The 19885-nt window shown below is 40.7% G+C and overlaps 1 protein-coding gene across 2 annotated transcripts in view; it reads left to right on the top strand.

Moving 5' to 3' along the window:
• The first annotated feature begins 771 nt into the window (after window positions 1-771).
• Prkaa2 (protein kinase AMP-activated catalytic subunit alpha 2) overlaps window positions 772-19885 on the top strand; it is a 44682-nt gene continuing 25568 nt past the window's right edge. Inside the window, exons 1-2 of one of the 2 annotated variants that reach the window (XM_069987140.1) lie at window positions 772-949; window positions 16082-16223. In XM_069987140.1, the coding sequence (XP_069843241.1) occupies window positions 856-949; window positions 16082-16223 (236 nt within the window). In that variant the 5' untranslated portion in view covers window positions 772-855. Of the gene's footprint in view, window positions 982-16081; window positions 16224-19885 lie in introns of both variants that reach the window. The other variant, XM_069987141.1, reaches the window with a different exon arrangement.

Here is a 19885-nt window from a genome sequence, read left to right on the forward strand (position 1 = left end):
GTGATTTACCGGTAACTTTGTTCAGCTGGTTAAAATGGAGACCTCTTCTAGCTACAGGACAAAATATCTAAGAGTTACAAAGTAAGCAGGCGAGCTGGAGAGCACAGACCACTCAGCCATGACCGGAGACCCGAGGAACCCGCGAGGCTTCCCTGGGGAGCGCCCTTTGCCCAGGGAGGGCCCCTGCCCACCGCCCGCACCCGCCCCGGCGGCAGGCCCACGTTTCGGCCTCCACCTCCCCTCCCCGCGCGCGGCTGGCCTATTTGTCTCCAATCCTCCTCCCACCTCTGCCCAGGCTCACCCCATATTCCACCGGCGCCCCAGCCCACGGCTACCCCGGGGTCCCGCACCGCCTCGCTGCACCTGCCACAAACCACCCTTCCCTGCGCACCTGGTTTGTCCCGCCCAGGAGGGGGCTCACGTTGGCGCCCCGCTCGCCCCCCGCCCCCCGGGCCTGCTCCCTGGAGCTCCTGGGCCACCGACTCCCACGGAGTCCCGGGACCCCGCGCCCCGCCCAGCCCACTGGCAATCGGACCCCCAACGCTCCCCCCGCACCCCCACAGCGTTCCCCGCCCCGAACCCCGACCACCCTTGCGCCCCGCCCCCCGCTCCTCCGCGCCCCGCCCCGCCTGCGCCCCGCCCGCGTCCTCCACTCCCACTGCGTGCCCGCCCCTCCCTCCCCCACCCCTCCCTCCCCACGCACCCCCGCCCGCGCCCCCGCTCCGCCCCGCCCCGCTCGCCCGCCTCCCCCGGTCCTGCGCCCGGCTCCCGGCGCCCCCGGCCCGCTGCACTGTGGGTAGACGGCGGTGGAGCCCGCGCGGAGCCGGTGGCGGAGCCGGGCGGCGCGCGCCGAAGATGGCCGAGAAGCAGAAGCACGACGGGCGGGTGAAGATCGGGCACTACGTGCTGGGGGACACGCTGGGCGTCGGCACCTTCGGCAAAGTGAAGAGTTGAGTGCGCGCGGGGCTCGGCGGGCGGCAGGTGGAGCGACCCCCCCCCCCCCAGCCCGAGCGCGCGAGCCCGGGGCCGGGCGAGGTGCCCGGGGCGGAGGGGGGGGCGAAGGGGGGGCGCGGGGCCGGGCGAGGCGCACCGCGCGTCCCGGGGTGCAGGTGCAGCGCCCACCTGCGCCTTCGCAGGGGGACGGAGCACGGCGCCTCTCCCTTCTCCACACCCCGGCTGTGACGAGCTAGGAGCGTGGAACGGGGTCGGCGGGGCCCTGGGGCCTGAGGTAGGATGGAGATAGTGCACGCTGCTGAGGGATGGATGACTGTGGGTTTGTGCCAAGTGCCCTTGTTGGGAGCGTTACGTGGGATCGCATTTAATCTCTGCAGCAGCGTAGCCAAAACCTGACCCTCACCTTGAAGGTGAGAGAATGTGGACCCCCCGCGTGGTTTAGTAACACACCCCAAGGTCACAGAAGTGGTTGGTTCACGATGAAGTCTAAAATGTCCTCCAACTCCAGCCTTACTCAGAGGTGTGACTATGCCCAGGTTTTTTCCTGCCCCTGATTTGTTGGTGGAGCTGTTTTGAGGATACCCAGGGAGCCCAGTGATCGTGGGTCCTCTTGCTGGACTGTTTCATGCCAGAATTGGGCCAGATTGGGCCGCAGAGTATTGCAACCGACAGAACGATCAATGTATGAGCAAAAAAAGAAAAAGAAGCTTCTAGGGGAGAAATATGTAAATGTCCCTTGGTGCTGGCGCTGGGATTTAGGGAGTTGAAGTCAAAACTGCTTGCTGAGGCATATATTGCTGAGGTCTGTTTGCCTGGAGACAGGATCCCTTTTTTTGGCTGCAAGAAAACAAGCTACCTTTGAAATTTTATACTGTACTCCTTGCTAGTTAAGCATTAAACTTTTCTTTGGTTTTGTATTTGTTAATAAGAGTCACCAGATGTAATTAACCTGTTCTCTCCAGAACTACAGCTAACTGACCAAAAAAAGAGAGAAAACTTTGTTGAAAATTGAACAAGTGACATACAGATCTTTGGTGGTTTTTTCGCCCCTCCCCTCCCCTGAATAAATGTTTGGGCAGACAGTCCAGAAATTTTATGCTTGTCAACTTCAAATTTTAACCTCAAGTATAACTACTGGAATACGGAGACTTGTCCTGTGGCCAAGGTCAGAACTTACTTTCTTCTTTCTTCCTACCTACTAACCATTTGTTTGAACAGAAATTACTGACAAAATGCTAGGCACAATTCTAGGCAGTGTGGACTCAGGCAGTACCAAACCCAGAACTTTTGTAAGACTTCCTTTCTAGTAGGAGGAGACAGAGTAATCAGAATGAATGTGTGTGAGATTGATGTTTTGTGCTGTTGAGAAAAGGGAAGAGTAGCGACCTTTGTGAGATTGGCAGTCGTAAGGTGATCAGACATGGCCTCCCAGACTGTAGTATTTGTATAAAGTCATAAAGTTTGTAAAATTCTTTGGAGCCTTATGAAGGCCATGAAGTCTGGATTATTTCTGAAAGATCTTATAAACAATGCATCATTAGGAGGATATGTTTAGAGAGGGAGTCCAGGAAGATTCAGGGATTGGATTAGTGCCTGTAATGTTACTTGGTTTACTAGAGTTACTGAGAACTATTGCTCAAACGAACAGCACCTTTGCATTTAGGCTTTAACTCTACATCCTTTCAAACCAGGTCAGATGTATTTGTCTTTTAAATTCTTGTACTGCAATCTCAATGCAATGTAAAGTACCCCTAGGATCAATCATCCCATTGTCAGAAGAAAACATTTAAATCTCTTCCTTATACTCTCAAGCTGTGTCCAGGCACCAGCTTCTTGAAATACAAAGTAACAGAAGGACCTTTGATATATGAGAAATCCTTTCCTTAGAGAACTTCATTCTGGGGGAGCTGACACTATGTTAAATCCTCCATAAGAGATACTGTGTCTTCCTATGTAAGATTAGAGTCAGTATAATATTTTTAAATACAAATTATAGACATTGCTACAATCTAAATTTCTTGAGTTCTTCCAGGGACAAGTGAGACAAAATTTTGGGGGTATATTTTTCCATCACAAAATTCATCATTTTAGTGTACAATTCAAAGTTTTTTAGCAACTTTACCAACAACTGGAAGAATCATTACAGATCAGTTGTAGAATGACTCTCATATCCACTTAGTTAATCCTAGAAAATCAGTAATCTATGTCTAATTTACATAAACATGCTCTTTCTTGATTCCTATAATTGGGGTCATTCAATATGTAGTCTCTTCAGCCCAGCTTCTTCAATAATGACTTTGAGGTTCATCCTTGACATATCATGTGCCATTACTTAGTTTGTTTTTCTAGTTGAATAATATTTCATTGTGTAAACATGTACTTGTTGTCCACTACTGATGAATATTGCTTTAAGTTTTGTTCTTTTGTTTTGTTTGTGCCAGATCTACCTGGGGCTTAAATTCTGGGCCTGCACACTGTCCCTAAGCTTTCTGTGCTCAAGGCTAGTGTTCTACCACTTGAGCCACAGCTCCACTATGGTTTTTTTGGTTGTTAATTGGAGAGAAGAGTTTTGCAAACTTTACTGCCCGGCTGGTTAATGCAGATACTTCTTGTTAGTTTTTTTTTTCTCCTCCATGACGAAATGCATGAGAAAATAAACAGAGGAAAGATTGATTGGCTCACAATTTCAGTCTGTAATCCTTTAGCTGTCATGGTAGGAAGCATGTGGTAGAGTTTAGCACCTCACCTTATGGGAGAGGAAGCAGAGAGATGGGTTCTTTGTTCATTTTCTGATCGGATTGAGCTATGGTGAAATTTGGTTCATGGGTACTGCAATGAGTGGTGGGACTTTTGTGAATTAATTAGATCAGGTAAGGGCAATTAAGGCCTTTCCCATGGGAGGGAGTTAGTTATTGTGGGTTCGTATGTTAAGTCTGCCGTGGGGTAAGTTGCTCCACTCAACAACACATCTGCCCTTTGTATTTTGCTTGTTCTGCTTTCTGCCATGAGTTCAAGTAGCTTGAGATTCTCTCCAGAAGCTAAACAGATGCTGGCACCTTATCCTTACACCTCCCAGCTTCCCTATCAGCCAGAATAAACTACCTGGCCTTACAGCTATTAAAAATGGAATGTTTGGGGCTGGAAAGGTGGCTCAGTGGTAGAGTGCTTGCCTTGCATTCATGAGGCCCTGGGTTTGATTCCTCCGCACCATATAAGCAGAAAAAGCAGGAAGTGGTGCTGTGGCTCAAGTGGTAGAGTGCTAGCCTTGAGCTGAAGAGCTGAGGGACAGCGCCCAGGCCCAGAGTTCAGGCCCCACAACCGACAATAAATTAAATAAACAAACAAATAAATAAGTAGATAAATGGAATGTTTGTTGAGTTAAAAGAATTTTAATTTTTTATTTTTTGTAGATTCCAGATACAAGTTCTTTTTTTTTCTTTGTGGATATGGGTGTTGACCTTGGACCTGGGCGCTGTCCCTAAGCTCTTCAGCTCAAGGCTAGTACTCTACCACTTGAGTCACTGGCACCACTTCTGGTTTTCTGAGTGGTTTATTGGAGATAAGAGCCTCGTAGACGTTCCTGCCCTGGCTGACTTTGAACCAGGACACTCAGCTCTCAGCCTCCTGAGTAGCTAGGATTACAGGTGTGAGCCACCAGCGCCTGGCCCAATTTGTCAATTAAAAAAATATTATTTTATCTTTATGTAGTTGTACAATGAGGTTACCATCCAACAAATCAGTTTATAATACATCTTGATCAGTATCACCTCATTCATTCTCCACCATCCTTTTTTTTTTTTTTTTTTTAAAGGACTATGCTTAGTGCCATAGTTTAAGAAATTTTTTTCTTGTTGGGCTGGGAATGTGGCATAGTGGTAGAATGCTTGTCTAGCAGGCATGAAGCACTGGGTTCAACTCCTTAGTAACACATAAACAGAGAAAGCTGGAAAAGTGGTGCTGATTGTGTGTAAGCCCTGAGTCAAACCCCTGATGGTTTACAGTATCTTCTTGCAGTTGTCATATTGTTTTAATTTTTGTATTTAGTTGATGATCCATTTTAAAATTTTCTTTTAGTTTTGGCAGTACTGGGGCTTGAACTCAGAGCTTTGAGATTGCTAGGCTTGCATTTTCTTAGCTGGGGCTCCACAACTTGAGCTGTGCCTCCACTTCCAGCTTTTTGGTGGCTAATTGGAGGGAAAGAGCCTCTCCAATTTGTCTTCCCTGGCTGGCTTTGAACCACAATCCTCACATCTTAGCCTCCTCAGTTGCTTGAATTACAGTCATGGGCCCCCTGACCCCTGGTGGTGTTTGGAATTCTTATAGCTAGACTTAGTTGGTTCTTACCTAATCTGTCTAAAGGTGACAGATTCTGGAATCAATCTGTTGTATGTGTTACGTAAAGAGTGACTAACAATTCTGTTTCTGATATAATGTCAGTTAATTTCAAAAGAGGTTTGCATTTTCAAGGTGAAGACTAATAGGTGTGGTTGATGAAATTCTGTTCCTTCATTGCTCTGTTGTACAGGAAGAGCTACCATGCAACCAAACTGCTTTCTAGCTAGCAAAATCCTACCAAGGAAGCTAGATTCCCTCCCTCCTTTCCTCTTTCCCTCCTTCTTTATATCTCTCTCTCCTTTCTCTTTCTCTCTCTTTTTCTTATCTCTCTTTCTTTTATCTCTCTCTTTCATATGGAATGGCATTACCTGAAGTACCTGCAAACTTGGCTTTCAAAAAATGAAGTAAAGGGCTGGGAAGGTGGCTCAGTGGTAGAGTGCTTGCCTTGTATGCATGAGGCCCTGGGTTCAATTCCTCAGCACTACCTAAGCAGAAAAAACTGGAAGTGGCGCTGTGGCTCAAGTGGTAGAGTGGTAGCCTTGAGCTGAAGAGCTGAGGGACAGTGCCCAGGCCCAGAGTTCAGGCCCCACAACTTACCAAAAAAAAAAAAAAATTAAAGATTTTACAAGTTTACTGCTCACTCTTCACTCTGTCCTGTACACCATTCCCAATGCCAGTTTGCAAACATATATGTGCATATAAGCTATAGCTCCTGTGGGAGAGAAGAGCTCAGAGGAGCTCTTGGTGGAAGGAGGTGGAATCTTGGAAGGGGAAGTGGGAGCTGTGGTTGGCATCTTGTATGTCTGGATCTTTTTAAAGGCCAAGCTACTTATAGTAGAACCAAAATCATCAAAGCTATTTTTTTTAAGTGCAGAGAATGCACTTTGAGCTAAAATATGTCTCCACCAAACTTTCCCTTAATGAAGCTATGTAAATTAGAAAATTGCTTATGGTTTTTTTTTCATGTATTAAGGTATTTATATCTTAAATCAGTTCCTTAGGATGTCTCTTCCTTTCCTGTAACACAGCACTGCTTTATCTTTTTTTTTTTTTGATACCTTTTCTTTTCTTTCCCTTGTATTTTTTTATTTTTTTGGTAAAAACATTTCAAAATGTTCATTTTCCAAAATGTTCACTAACCTTGAAGCTCCTGTAAGCTCTCCTGACAGCACTAGAACTGCTTCCTCATGGCAGTGCCATTCCATTTATTCTGAGATACCTGCACCTTCCTTGAAGATAGGGAAAACATTTTACAGGAAAGTTAATTTTTGAAGTCAAGCAGATAATTTGACTTAGGAGAGAGATCCAATCTTAAGTCAAGTACCTCATGATATTGAATGTTGTCAAGATGAGAACAAACTTACCTAGTCCATTTAAATGCAAATATAAAAGTATTATTTTTTATATTTCTTATGTTTTTAATCTGTTACTTAAGCCACTTAAATATATGTGTAAAACAACATTTTTTGTTTGTTTGTTTTTGTTTTGTTTTCATTTCTTTAGTGCTGGGCATTGAACCCTGGATCTTGTGCATGTTAGACAAGTGTCCTATCACTGAGTTACATCCTCAGCCCTACGTGTTTATTTTGAAATGTGGTAAACTTTTATTTTTAGTATGCTGTTATTAAGGAAGGAATTTCAGGCAGTTTTTTTATCTCTGCTAATAATAGAATCCTTCACCCCTTTAAGGGAACAGTATTCTGCTTAAGTGGTGTCTTACGTTTGACGGTGCTTGCCTCTGATAAATTTTCACTTTATTTCCTTAGTGATGCCTTTAAAAAAGTTTGAGTAATTCTTTTATTATAAGAGTAAAGAATTTAGCAAAACTTGCTATATCTCTTGTTAATTACTTATTAACTAATGTACTAATTTATGAAGTAATTTCATCAAGAGTCTAAATGCATTATATATACTTTTAAAAACATAGTGACAATAGGTTCTCATTCAATACCTCTGAGTTTCTGAATTATAAATTAGCTATAAGGCAGTCAGATTTGACTGTTAGATCTCTGTTTACAATAACCAAACTGTGGACTCACCTAAGATGCCTGACAATTAAAGAATGGATAAAATATAGTAAGATGTTCTCTTAAAAAAGAACTGGTTGAGAACTGTTCCCTGCTCCTTTGCTTGACAAGATATGTACTCAGTACCTTACTCATGTAACTGTAACCCCTCTATACAGCATCTTTACAATAAAATTAAAAAAAGAACTGTAGCTGGTTGCCAGTGGCTCATGCCTGTAATCCTAGCTACTAAGGAGGCTGGGATCTGAGGATCATGGTTTAAAGCCAGCCTGGGCAAAAAATCCATGAGACTCTTATCTCCAACTTATCACAGAAAAAGCCAGAAGTGGAGCTGTGGCTCAAGTAGTAGAGTGCTAGCCTTGAAGAAGATGAGCTCAGAACAGCACTCAGGCCCCAGGGTTCAAGCCCCATGACCAGCAAAAACAAAAACAAACCAAAAAAGGACTTGTTGATTGAATTCATAGATGCTAAAAGCCAGCTAAGGACTCACAAAAAGATATCTTAGAATACATGTAACTTTTGTACATGGGAGATAATTAAAAATCAAACTAAGAACATTGAGAGGATACTATAGCAATACCTAAGCTGTGGCAAGCCAAGGGATACTGTACATACATAGCGGAGTCTTGAAAGATGGCCCAGTCTGTTGGCTTACACTCATCTTTATTAAGAGCATTAACTCTAGGAGTCAGGAATGATCTGATGCACTTACTTTTCTAATTCCTGCCATCCCCAGACTTCTGCCAAAACAACAAGGCTCCTTTCTTTTTTTTGTCCATTCTCAAACAAAACACAGCCTCCTTGCTTTTCTCCACATTTCCTTTCCCTGAAAGTTCTTTACAGTTCTCTGAAAGATAGTCCTAACGAGGAAGCGAAAGTCTTTTTTTTTTTCTTTCTGATCATGATTAAGTAAGTACCGATAACATACTTATAAATGTTTCTTATTTAATTCCCAGAACTCAAGGAGGTAAATATCATTACAGTCAGTTTACAGCAGAAGATTCTGGGAATTAGAACAATTGCAAAGGTCATGGTGGTAAACTGGCCTCTGTGTCTTAACCCAAAGCTGATACTCCTTTACCTTTCAGTCACCAGTCTCTCTTGATTTAACACAACAACAGTGTTCACTTGCATTCTTACCCTCTTATGCTTAGCACGAGTTCTGAGAGATGAACCACAGTGAAGGGATGGAATCAAGCAGTGAGTGAGTGACAGGTCAAAAGGGATATAGGCAATGAATGGAGATAATCAAGTAGGGAAAACTGTGTTCAGTTATAGAGCAAGGCTGGTATGGAACTATGACCTTCACTGGGGATCAGACACATTAGTTATTCAGGTTGCTTAGTCAGGGGCCAGTGCTTCATGCCTCTAATCCTAACTACTTGAAGGTCTGAGAACAAGAGGATCAGGATCAGGATCATGGCTTGAACCTAGCCCCAGGCATCAAAATTTAGGAGACTCCTTTTCAGCCCATATCTGGGCCCAGTGGCTTGCATGTCATCACAGTGCTGTGGGAGACTGAGATTGACAAGTTCTGGGCAGAAAGTGAGACTGGACTCAGTGGAAAGAGCTGGGCCTGGTGGAGCACACCTATCATCCCAGCTATATCAGGAAGCCGAAAAGAGGTAAATCTCAGCCCAGGCACACTACTGTGTAAGTCTCAGACCTAAGATATGTTTTCTCCTCTTGTGGAAAATACATCATCTTTTCTCAACCATTATTGACATACCATACTTCCAAGGCCCTTCTAACTATAAAGGTTTTCTCTGAATGAATTACAATTAGCTACATTTCCGCCCCCCAATTCTGGTACCAAGAACTGAACCCAGTATTCAAAATCTGGCTTAAACCATAGTATAGCAGAGCTATACTACTTTTACAGCCACCAGGTAATATGATCTATGCACCTCTGTTTTCCACACCAAAACACTGTTTTTATTGCTCGTACCAGGGTTTGATCTCAAGGCGTCAGGCTTGGTAGGCTGACTACTACTTGTACCTTTAAGCACTGGTACTATATAATTCCTATCCCTGTGATCATCTAAAACTCCTCTCAGAAAGTGCTATGGACAGTTCCATTCTTTCCTACATTCATGTTTGTGTTTTGTTTTTAATGTAAGTGTTAGATTGGTCATTTGTCTCTATTGAATTTCATATTCCTAATTTTCACTTACAGCCCAAACAGACAATATAGTTGTTAAGTTCTGATTTGTGATTTGGCTATGATCTCATCTACTTCATGACAACACAAATAGCAACTCTTAATATGATTATTAGATCCTAGTGCATATCAATATCATTTATAAAAATATGCATGTGAGTGTATATGTTTGTATATATATATATTCTATATATAATCCTATCTTATCTCTATAGTGTATACTGTAGTGTCCATATGCTAAATACATAATGAGTATCTCTATACTATTATTTCAAGTTGCTTTTTCTGGAGTTAACCTGAATTTATCTGTTGGCTGTTCATTCTCCTGATTGTTATATTTGATATGCAGAAAGTTTTTAGTTAGATGATTCATTTTTCCTTTTGTCTCTTGTACTTTGGGAGATAAAACTCTCAAATCATGGTCTTGAGGGGTTTCCTATATGTTTTCTTCTAGTTGCAGGTCTTTGTTAGGTCTATGATCCACTCTAGGTTAAGATTTGTACCTAGTGAGAGTTAGGGTTCAAAACAGAACCACTCTTCCACCTCTAGCTTTTTGCTGGTTAATTAAAGATAAGAGTGTCTGAGATTTGCCTGATTTGGTTGGCTTTGAACCCCAATTCTAAGACTTCAGCCTCTTGAGTAGCTAGGATTATAGGCAATGAGCTTTGAACACTTGGATAGAAATTGTCTTCTTTAATATAAAAGATTTGTTAGAACCCAAAGAATCCTATTTTTTATGAATAACTTTTTATTTATAACCATCGGCTTTGATTTTTTTTTTTAGTCCAAGTGTTAGTCCCAATCTATTTACCAGAGGTAGTAGGATTCTTAGGAAATAGGAAGAGAAGAAACTCTTTTCCCTTGCAAATTGATTTTCAGATAGCAAAAAGTAGCTTTGAGTTTCAGTTCTAGTGTTAATTTTCTGTATGCATTTTGAGTAGGTTGCTTAAATTCTGTGAGCCTCAGGTTTCTCTATTTTGGAAGGTTTAAGAAATGTGGCGTGTTTAATAAGCTTATATACATATACAGATATGTATATTATCATGTGTATGTGTACATAGTGGTATGTGTGTATGTACACATCACTAAGTGCCTAGTATGTCCTAGGCACTCGTTGGTGGTTGCCTGTCTGAGTATCCTGTTGTTATTTTAATGTCTTCCCCTCAAATGGTTTACCTCCAAGGCCTTAGAATTTTCTGGCCTTTTATCCTGCCTTAGAGATTCCCCCTACCCACTCAGGCTAGTTCTTTTACAACACATTTTCATTTTTATTTTTTAAGCATTTTTACAGCTTAAAGTTGGACCAAAAACATTGATAAATCCTTGCAAAGACCTGAGAACTTTATGCATTTTTATTGGTTAGCTCCTTAGGATTAGACTCACTGATTCATAGAATGTTTGCATGTTCATATTTAGTCGTTACTATGAGCTTTGCATCCATTTGCCATTGTAACCAGCTTCCCTCCCCAGGTATAGTCTTAAGAAGCCCCCCAGGATCCTGTATTCTCACCAGTATTTTAATATTGTCGTCATCTTCTTCTTCTTCTTCTTTTTTTTTTTTTTTTTGCCAGTTGTGGGGCCTGAACTCTGGGCCTGGGCACTGTCCCTCAGCTCTTCAGCTCAAGGCTAGTGCTGTACCCCTTGAGCCACAGCACCACTTCCAGCCTTTTCTGCTTATGTGGTGCTAAGGAATGGAACCCAGAGCCTCATGCATGCAAGGCAAGCACTCTACCACTGAGCCACCTTCCCAGCCCTGTCTTCATTTTTTAATTACAGCTGTTCTGGTGGGTATGTTATGGTATTGTGTTACGTAGTGGTGTCAGTTCATATCACCTTGATGCCAGACAGCGTCAAGTACTGTTCCACATGTTTCTCCATCACGTCCATCTCATTTTCTCTAACTTTGTTTTCCTGTGAGATATATAGTTTCTTCCAAAAGGACTAGAGTTTCATTGTAGCCCTGATTATGATGGTCATACTTGTTTTATGAGTGCATTCCCATATTTAGGAGTTCCTGGAATTTTGAGGGATCTTGGAATGCATCCATAATGTCTCTCCTTGATAGATGCATGTGGTTTGTTTTCAGTCTGAGAGTAATTACCGCATCCAATTTGAATATCTTTCTAAATTCTAAAACAGCAGTACTAGTAAGTTATGCACCTTAGATGTTTATATTGCCTTGCATCTCATCGATAGTGTAGACAGTAGGTCCTGAGCATCAGTTACACTGCACACACTGAGCCCCATGCTGTAGATCCAGGATCATTGAGACACAGACCCTGCTCTGAGGGACCTGGCTGGCTGGATGTTAACAGCAATGAAATAATGACAGGAGCACTTGAAGTTAGATACTAGGTGTTAGGGCACATTGAAAGGCCATTCCATCCAGATGTTTGAGCTACTGGAATGAGTAGAGGTGGAAGCTGCCTAGAAAATGTTTGTTGAGTAGATTTTTTAAGAACAAATGAGACTGAGAGTTGAAATATCAGAGAAAGGGGATCTAAATGGTATTTAACAGCATTTGTTTATTCTTTGGAATCAAATCCCATTTAAGCTTACTAAATTCATATCAATAACTAGATATGTATGGGCCCAGGTAATGAGAGAAAGCACAATCTTTATGGGAGGATCCTTGTAGCTCTAAATGACTGAACTATGGCATTTAAAATATGGTTAAAATGATACTGGAAAGGTAGCTACCAGCCAGCCATGAGCAAAATTTATAATCTTCATGAAAACAGTCATGTTCATGCCTTTGTGATACAGCTGTATAAAATTCTGTACTTTGTGCATCTGTGAAAAATATGTGAAAGCTGGAAAACATTCAGAAAAAATTTAACCAATTCTAGAAGTAGGAGTGTCTGTGAAGATTTATAGCCATTAGCCTGGAATGAGCCTTGGAGATATAATTAGAGAGTTCATAGAGTTAGAAGGGAATTTGGCTTGGTCTAGTCCATCCTATTACTTAGTGTAAGGATTTGTCTTATGATAATCCTGACAAATGGATGGATGTCTCATTGGAGTCTTGGCCAGATGTAGTTCAGAGTGCTGATTGTGAAGACTTGCTGCTGCCTATATTCATGTCTCAGTCCTTTGTGTAGGGGCTGAGAAACCATGAGCAAGTTCAGAGCCATTTTATTCCACATTTTCCTGGTTTACTATTGTCAACAGCTCTGTTCCTGACAATAGACAAAGACTACAGGAACCTAGCATAAGATGCTCATCTAAGATCGAGATATGAACTGAGTCATGTAAATGTCAGTGATACTATTCTGTGAAAAAGGTGTGTTTAGGAATAGTAGTTGGATGGAAGGAAAGGAAGGAAAGGGAGGAAGGAAGGAAGGAAGGAAGGAAGGAAGGAAGGAAGGAAGGAAGGAAGGAAGGAAAGAAGGAAGGAAGGAAGGAAGGAAGGAAGGAAGGAAGGAAGGAAGGAAGGAAGGAAGGAAGGAAAAGAAAAGAATGTTCAGTATGGGCCATAGCAGGGAATAAGGGGTTAAGGAAAAGCTTCCTAGAACAGATGACATTGTTAGTGGAAAGAATTTCTATCAGTTATTCCCAATTCTGTTGCCAAGAACAATATAAGAGAGTTGCATTCCTTCTGTGTAACCGCTTTCCATGTCATTAAATGTAAACTTAACAACAGGCACAATTTGGGTGGGTGTGAATTTTCCTCCCCAGGGTTGCATAGCTTTAGACAGTATTCTGTGTATTTAGGCTAGAATTTAGGAAAGCCAAAAGGAAATCTCTAATGGATGATACTTTTGTAGAGCTCCTTAATTCTATATATGATTAATTGTTTCTTTCCATGAACATATATGTGGTTACTCAGCAAATTTAGGGTTTTGAAGTGAGTTTTATTTTGAATAGTTTGTTACTTAGATTCAGTTGTGAATGACAGAATCCCTCATAATAAGGGCTTGGATAAAACTGGAATATTTTTCTGTGGTGTAAATTTCTGAACAGGTGGTTCAGACTGTTATGCTGGAGACCTTCTGTATCATTTAATAACCAAGGTCATTGCCTCTATCTTAGGGTTCAGAACACTGAACTTGAGGTTCCAGGCTTTAGGATGAAGAAAGGGATGATAAGCTGCCAGGGACATTTTTCTGCTTCAGCTTCATTGGCCAGAGCATGTATAGCCACATCTATTTAGAAGTGATGCTGGCTTTCAGTCTGTTTGTTGGGTCGCTATGCTCTTGGGACAAGTCTGGGAATGAATAGTACAATAGGCACTGGAGACAGCTACGAAGGGACAGAACTTTACCACTTAGTAAGCACCAAACTTAGTATAATGTTTTACTGTAAGTAGATAGTTCATTAAATAGTTGACAAAAGAGGTGATAACCTGGATATTCATGTGTGTACATGATAAGCTAAGGCAAGTTTGCCCATCCTCACTGTTTATTATATTCTTCCTCATTTACCCTTTACAGGTAAGGTATCCCTGACAGCCTCCAAACTGACTAAATAGCATCAACAACTTAGTCCAGTTATTTTATGCTGTAATCCTCTCCCTTCACTGATACGTGGAAGCCTATTAAAACTCTCTCTTCATGAGTTTCTGATGAACAAAACCTTTGCATATTTAAGGTACTTAGCAGATGGTTTTAGATTGAATAAATAAATGGGATTAAAACTTTGAAGTTTCCCTTTTAACTTCTTTGGATTTGTGTAAAGGGAAGTTTATGTCTGTAACATGTATGAGAAATCTTTGCTCTTCAATCTGTATTACTTAAGCTATTTAAAAACATTTGGCTTTTAGTTGAAAAGAGATTAGGGAATTATTTATCTGTAATTAATTATAGCTAGATAGAAATTCATGTAAATAATTATTAGACAAAAGAGGCTAGTGTAACTTAGTCAAAAGAGAGATAGTTCTCAATGCATTTGACTTCTTTAGATTTCCCACACTTACCAAATAAACTTACCAGGGTTCCACAGAGAAATTCCGTTTTCCCTAATTGCTAAGCACTTTTCACAGTGATTATTTTCTTCCTGTATGAAGATGTTATGTAAGTTATTCAAGCAGAAATTTCATATGAAATACTACTATTGTAATATCTGAGTCAAATTCACTCTCTCTCCTTTTTCTGCTTGCACATTAATTACATGTTATTAAAAAAAATAGGAGATCCCTCTGTTTGGATGTGGGAGTCTCTATTACTTTACTGTGACCAAAATACCCAAGAACAGCGAGGAGGAGGGAGGAATGATTTATTTTGGCTCATGGTTTAAGATGTGTTAGTCCATCATGGCCGGTGGCACGGAACAATTGACATCATGTCAGGAAAAAGAGGAACACAAAAAATGACTAGGGCAAGACACATGGACACACACTAACAGCGATCCACTTCCTCCAACACCCCCTCCTCCTAATCACATTGATATATTACAAATATATCAATGGGATAATCCATTGATAGGACAGAGCTCACCTGGTCTAATTGTCTCTGGAAATACCATGATAGACATACTCAAAGGGGTCTCTACTAATCTCTCAGGCCTTTCTTAATGCAATGAGGTTGACACATAGAAACTTATTGTTAGAGTCCCTTTGTCTTAATTTTTGATTTTGGAAGAATGCTGGTAGCCTCTAATTTTCATTATCTGGGGATTGGGATTAAATTCTTCATTATTGTATTGAGATGAGATCACAGTGCTTTCCTTGAAGCTTGTGGGATTTAAAGAGAGAAGAATATCTGTTAGGCTGTCCAGGAAAAGGTTTGGGTATTAACTGAATTCCTAAGGTGTGTAGCAAACCAGTCAGGCATTCAGGTGCTTTTCAATGCCTGTCAAGTTCCTGAAATCAGTGTGTGTGTGTGTGTGTGTGTGTGTGTGTGTGTGTGTGTGTGTGTGTGTGTGTGTGTGTGTGTGTGTGTGTGTGTGTGTGTGTGTGTGTGTGTGTGTGTGTGTGTGTGTGTGTGTGTGTGTGTGTGTTTTCTGAAGGCCTGGGTGTGTGTGTGTGTGTGTGTGTGTGTGTGTGTGTTTTCTGAAGGCCTGGGAAGCATTTTAGAATGTTGGTGAAATGGTGTTACTCTAACTTGATTTCTCAAGTTTGGAAATATGTTGGGAAAGTACCTTGCGAGCTTCATTTAAGCGTTTGAGATAGTTCAGTGCTTGAGAAAGTAATTTAGATAAATATAATCCCCCTCTGCACAAAACTCAGTTCTCAAATGTCTTTCATTTCATATTGGGATTGCTCTGACTGCTGGACCATTGTGTGGTTAAACATGTAGGTTCACAAGATAGACATGTGGTTTGGTCACATTCAGTGCTGCCATACCCAAACCACCTTTGCATGACCTTGGATGAGTTCTTTCGCTTTTCTGTAACTCAAGTTTCTCTTTCTCTTCCTTTTTTTTTTTTTTTTTTTGGTGATGGCCCTAGGGCTTGAACTCAGGGCCTGGGCTCTGTCCCTGAACTCTGTGTTTCTCTCAAGGCTAGTGCTCACTTCAGAGAAGGAGGAGAGACCTTTAACCCTGTGCATCACCTGACATGCCAGTGGCTTGTATGAGTAGAAAAATCCAGTTTCTGGGGAAGGGATGCATGAAGAAATAATCATGTTAATCTGACAGTATTTTGTATTTTTCTTTCCCTCCTTTAGTTGGAGAACATCAGTTGACAGGCCATAAAGTTGCAGTTAAGATTTTAAATAGACAGAAAATTCGAAGTTTGGATGTTGTTGGAAAAATAAAGCGAGAAATCCAAAACTTAAAACTCTTTCGTCATCCTCATATTATCAAACTGTAAGTATTTGATAGTTAATAATACAGAAGAGTGGTCTGTAAGAGATTTCACAAATCAGAATTTATCTTGAGTGAGCCTTATGGCAATACCGTTTTTTATGTATCTAGTGTTAATTCATCTGACCTCCATCCATCCTTCTTTGCACCTTCTTGGTTTAGAGTAAAAAGTCACTATTTCACTGTCAGTTCTGTTTTCAAGTCATGGATGTAGCTGTGGGTGTAGACTCTAGTGCTCAACCTGAGGGTCATTGAGGCATATGATATTCCTAGATTGGTTAGTTTTTGTAATTTGTTTTTCTAGTCAGTTATCATTAATGTATTCCAGGGTATTATTATCATTACTCTTACTATTATTATTTTGTGCCATACTGGCGCTTGGACTCAGGGTCTAGGCACTGTCCTTGGGCTTTTTCACCTAAGACTAGCATTTTAACACTTGTGCTACATCTTCACTTCTGACTCTTTGTTGGTTAATTGGAGAGAGGAGTCAGACTTTCCTGCCTGGGCTGGCTCTGAACTTTGATCCTAAGATCTCAGCCTCCTGGGATGTTGTTTTAAAACAAAGGTAGAAAATTACTATTAAAGATTATCCCCCCCAGAATATTACTTGTAGAAATAAAAATCATACTGTAATGAAAGCCTTTGCTAAGGCAAATCTGTTTTTCAAAATAAATTAACAAACTTAAAACATGACTAAATCTTCAGAGAAATAAATAAGCTAAGTTAAATTGAATGACAACTTATAATTGATTAGGTTCATAGACAATTTACGTATTAAAAATGTGGAAGTATTCTTTTAAAGCGTGAATTTTCACTTTAGTATTTATTAAGAAAATGTAATCGCACACTGAAAATTGTCTCTTTGTATTCTTTTCTAAAATGTCTTATTGCAATTATAAAATGATGTACAGAGGGGTGACAATCACGTAAGTCAGGCATACAGTACATTTTCTTTTGGACTGTGCCATCCCTTCTCTCCTCTCTCCCAGTTTTTCCTTCCCATCCCACCCACAAGTTGGACGGTTCATTTTCACCATAGTGTTTGGTGTTACCTTTAATTTTTGTTTGGAAAGTGAGTATCAGTTTTATAAATATTAGTTTTACTTATTGAGCTCCCAAGTCTTTTTTTTACTTCGAGAATTTTATATTATCTTCATAATAAGCCGGTAAGGTAGGTATGTGTGTTTTATAGATGAAGCAGACTGAGGCCCTAATAAGTATAAGAAGCTTGTCCAAGGCCTTATGCTAAGAGTTGAATGCAGCTTTGACATCAGATGTTATGCTATCCATCTCTACTCTGGCAGTTAAATCCTTACAAAACTAAAAGTTATCTAAATTCCTTTCAAAGGAAAAAAAAAAACCAAATTTGTAGATCTTTGCTTTTTACTCAATTATTTTAACATTTATTACTCATTAAGAGACAATTAGGTACAAACCTCATTAAAGTACTTTGTAAAAGCCAAGTCATTGTTAGTGAGCTTGATAGTAGAAATAACAGGAAGAGATTGGTATGTATTTATATTTTGAATCAAGTACTATTATTGCAGAGAAAAATCTGTGTAAGTATAGTATAAAGAAGCAGTGTCTTTAAGGCTTCATTTATTCATTTAAATTTATCTTTAATCCAATCTTTGTCAGTGTGGAATGGGTAACAGTTTGATAACCCTGAGAAGTTCCATTGTTTATCTGATGAAGAGGTTGGTTACAGCTGTGTGGAGCTGAAAAGTGGTCCCCCCAAAATGCTATGTCTTCTTACCTAGAACCTGTGAATGTGGTAAACTATGTGCAAAGAGGAATTAAGGTTACTATCATTAGTTTCTATTGTATCAAGTGATAGTAAATGGTTTCCATTGAATCCATATTTTGAGGTCCTTCAATGAAGGCCTTGTACAATTATTCCTAGTACTGGATCATCTATTCATTGTTAGTAAACTATTGCAAATTGGTGTGCTCAGTAATGGGACCTGTGTAATGCCATGGTAGCAGCAGCATGATTATGCCATTAGCTCCTGAGATGGCTGGGGTTTTGGTTTGGAATGCTACTGAGTAACCTGCCATGACTCACATCTCCTATAACTGGATGAAACCTTTGTCTTACAGTAATTCAGTGTTCACCATAATCTTTACATGTTAAGTGAAATTCACTCAGTCATAAACATAAAAAAAACCCACTGAGATTGCATAGTAGTCATCTAGGACTTAAGTGCTACGTGATCCCAGAATTTGTGTATAAAGATTTAAAAAAATTACCATAAACTATGACCTTTGTGTTTGGTGACTCATCTCTCCTCTCCTTTGTTTCCTTAACTTTAAAATGAGATACCTCCTAGTGTTATTTAAGGATTAAATGTGTTGGCCTTGGCAGAATGCCCAGTTTGTGATGAACACTCTCCTCAAAGCAGGAACTGGAAAACTGAGTTTAATCCTTTTTCATGATTCCAAAGGGGTTTTTGCTAAGTGAAACAGTTCATGTCTTACTCGACTCCATGGTAGTAATGATTTCCTCCTACTTAATGACTTCTAAGCTAAACCTATTCACTATTGAGTGTATACTTCTATGAGAAGAGAAAATAGAAATGCACATTCTGAGAAGTTTCCTATATCAGAGAGAGAACAGAGGAAGACAGGATACCTTTGCATTTGCTGAAAGCCTCGATGGCAGTACTTTAAGACCTCTAATCCTGAAAGACCACATTTGGGTGTCTGTGTCCTCATTCTTGTTTTGCTCTTGAAAACTGATTATACTTTTGTCAATTAGCAGTTTAAGTTGTCATAAGAATGTTACATTTTCAGTGTTGTCTTCATTTCTCTTTTTTGTTTTCTAATTTTTGTTTTCATTGTCTCATTCTAATGTAGAATTATTTTCTTTAGGAGTTAAAGAACATTCTGGGTTGGTCAGACAGAAAGTAATTGGCACAGGTGAAGTAGATGTTGAAACCTTTTGGCTTTTAGCCTTGAATTTGGTTGGTTCATCCACATTACCTTTCATAATAGTAGATCTGAAATTACAAAAGAATAGCATACATGTTTTATTGCTGCTGAAGTAGCTTATTGACATAGCCTCTAATAATGGCAGTAATTTAAGTAATTTCAGTGTGACTTGGATTAGGTTGTGGGGAAGGCCTCACAGGATGATAACAATTCAGCCATTTGAAGAACAGACAGTTTTTGCAAGGCAAGGTGAAGAGTAACCTCAAAGCAGTGGAAAAGATGTTGAGTGTCCTGCAGAAAGGAAGATTGTTGTTGCAAGTAGCATTATGCCAGGAGTGGAGTGAGGGGAACAGAGGTGGGCCATGAGAGAGAGAAAGAAAAAGAGAGAGACAAAATAGGAGAAGAGAGGAGAGTAGAAGAGGCGAGGGGAAGAGAGGAGAGATTCTGACTCATTCTTTAAGAGTGGTATTGCTTGTTTTGTGCAGTCCTAACTAACTGCCAAGAGCAGTTTCTTATCACAAAGTAGGCCCCAAGAATTATCCAAAGCTTGGCACCAGTGGCTCACGCCTGTAATCCTAGCTACTATGGAGGCTGAGATCTGAGGATCATGGTTTGAAGCCAGGCCAGGCAGGAAAGTCTGTTAAACTCTTACCTCTAATAAACTACTCAGAAAAAGCCACAAGTGGTGCTGTGGCTCAAGGGGTAGAGGGCTATAGCCTTGAACACAAAGA

Source organism: Dipodomys merriami, unplaced genomic scaffold, assembly GCF_024711535.1.
Source record: "Dipodomys merriami isolate MVZ:Mamm:240054 unplaced genomic scaffold, mDipMer1.0.p SCAF_34, whole genome shotgun sequence".
Lineage (NCBI taxonomy): Eukaryota > Metazoa > Chordata > Mammalia > Rodentia > Heteromyidae > Dipodomys > Dipodomys merriami.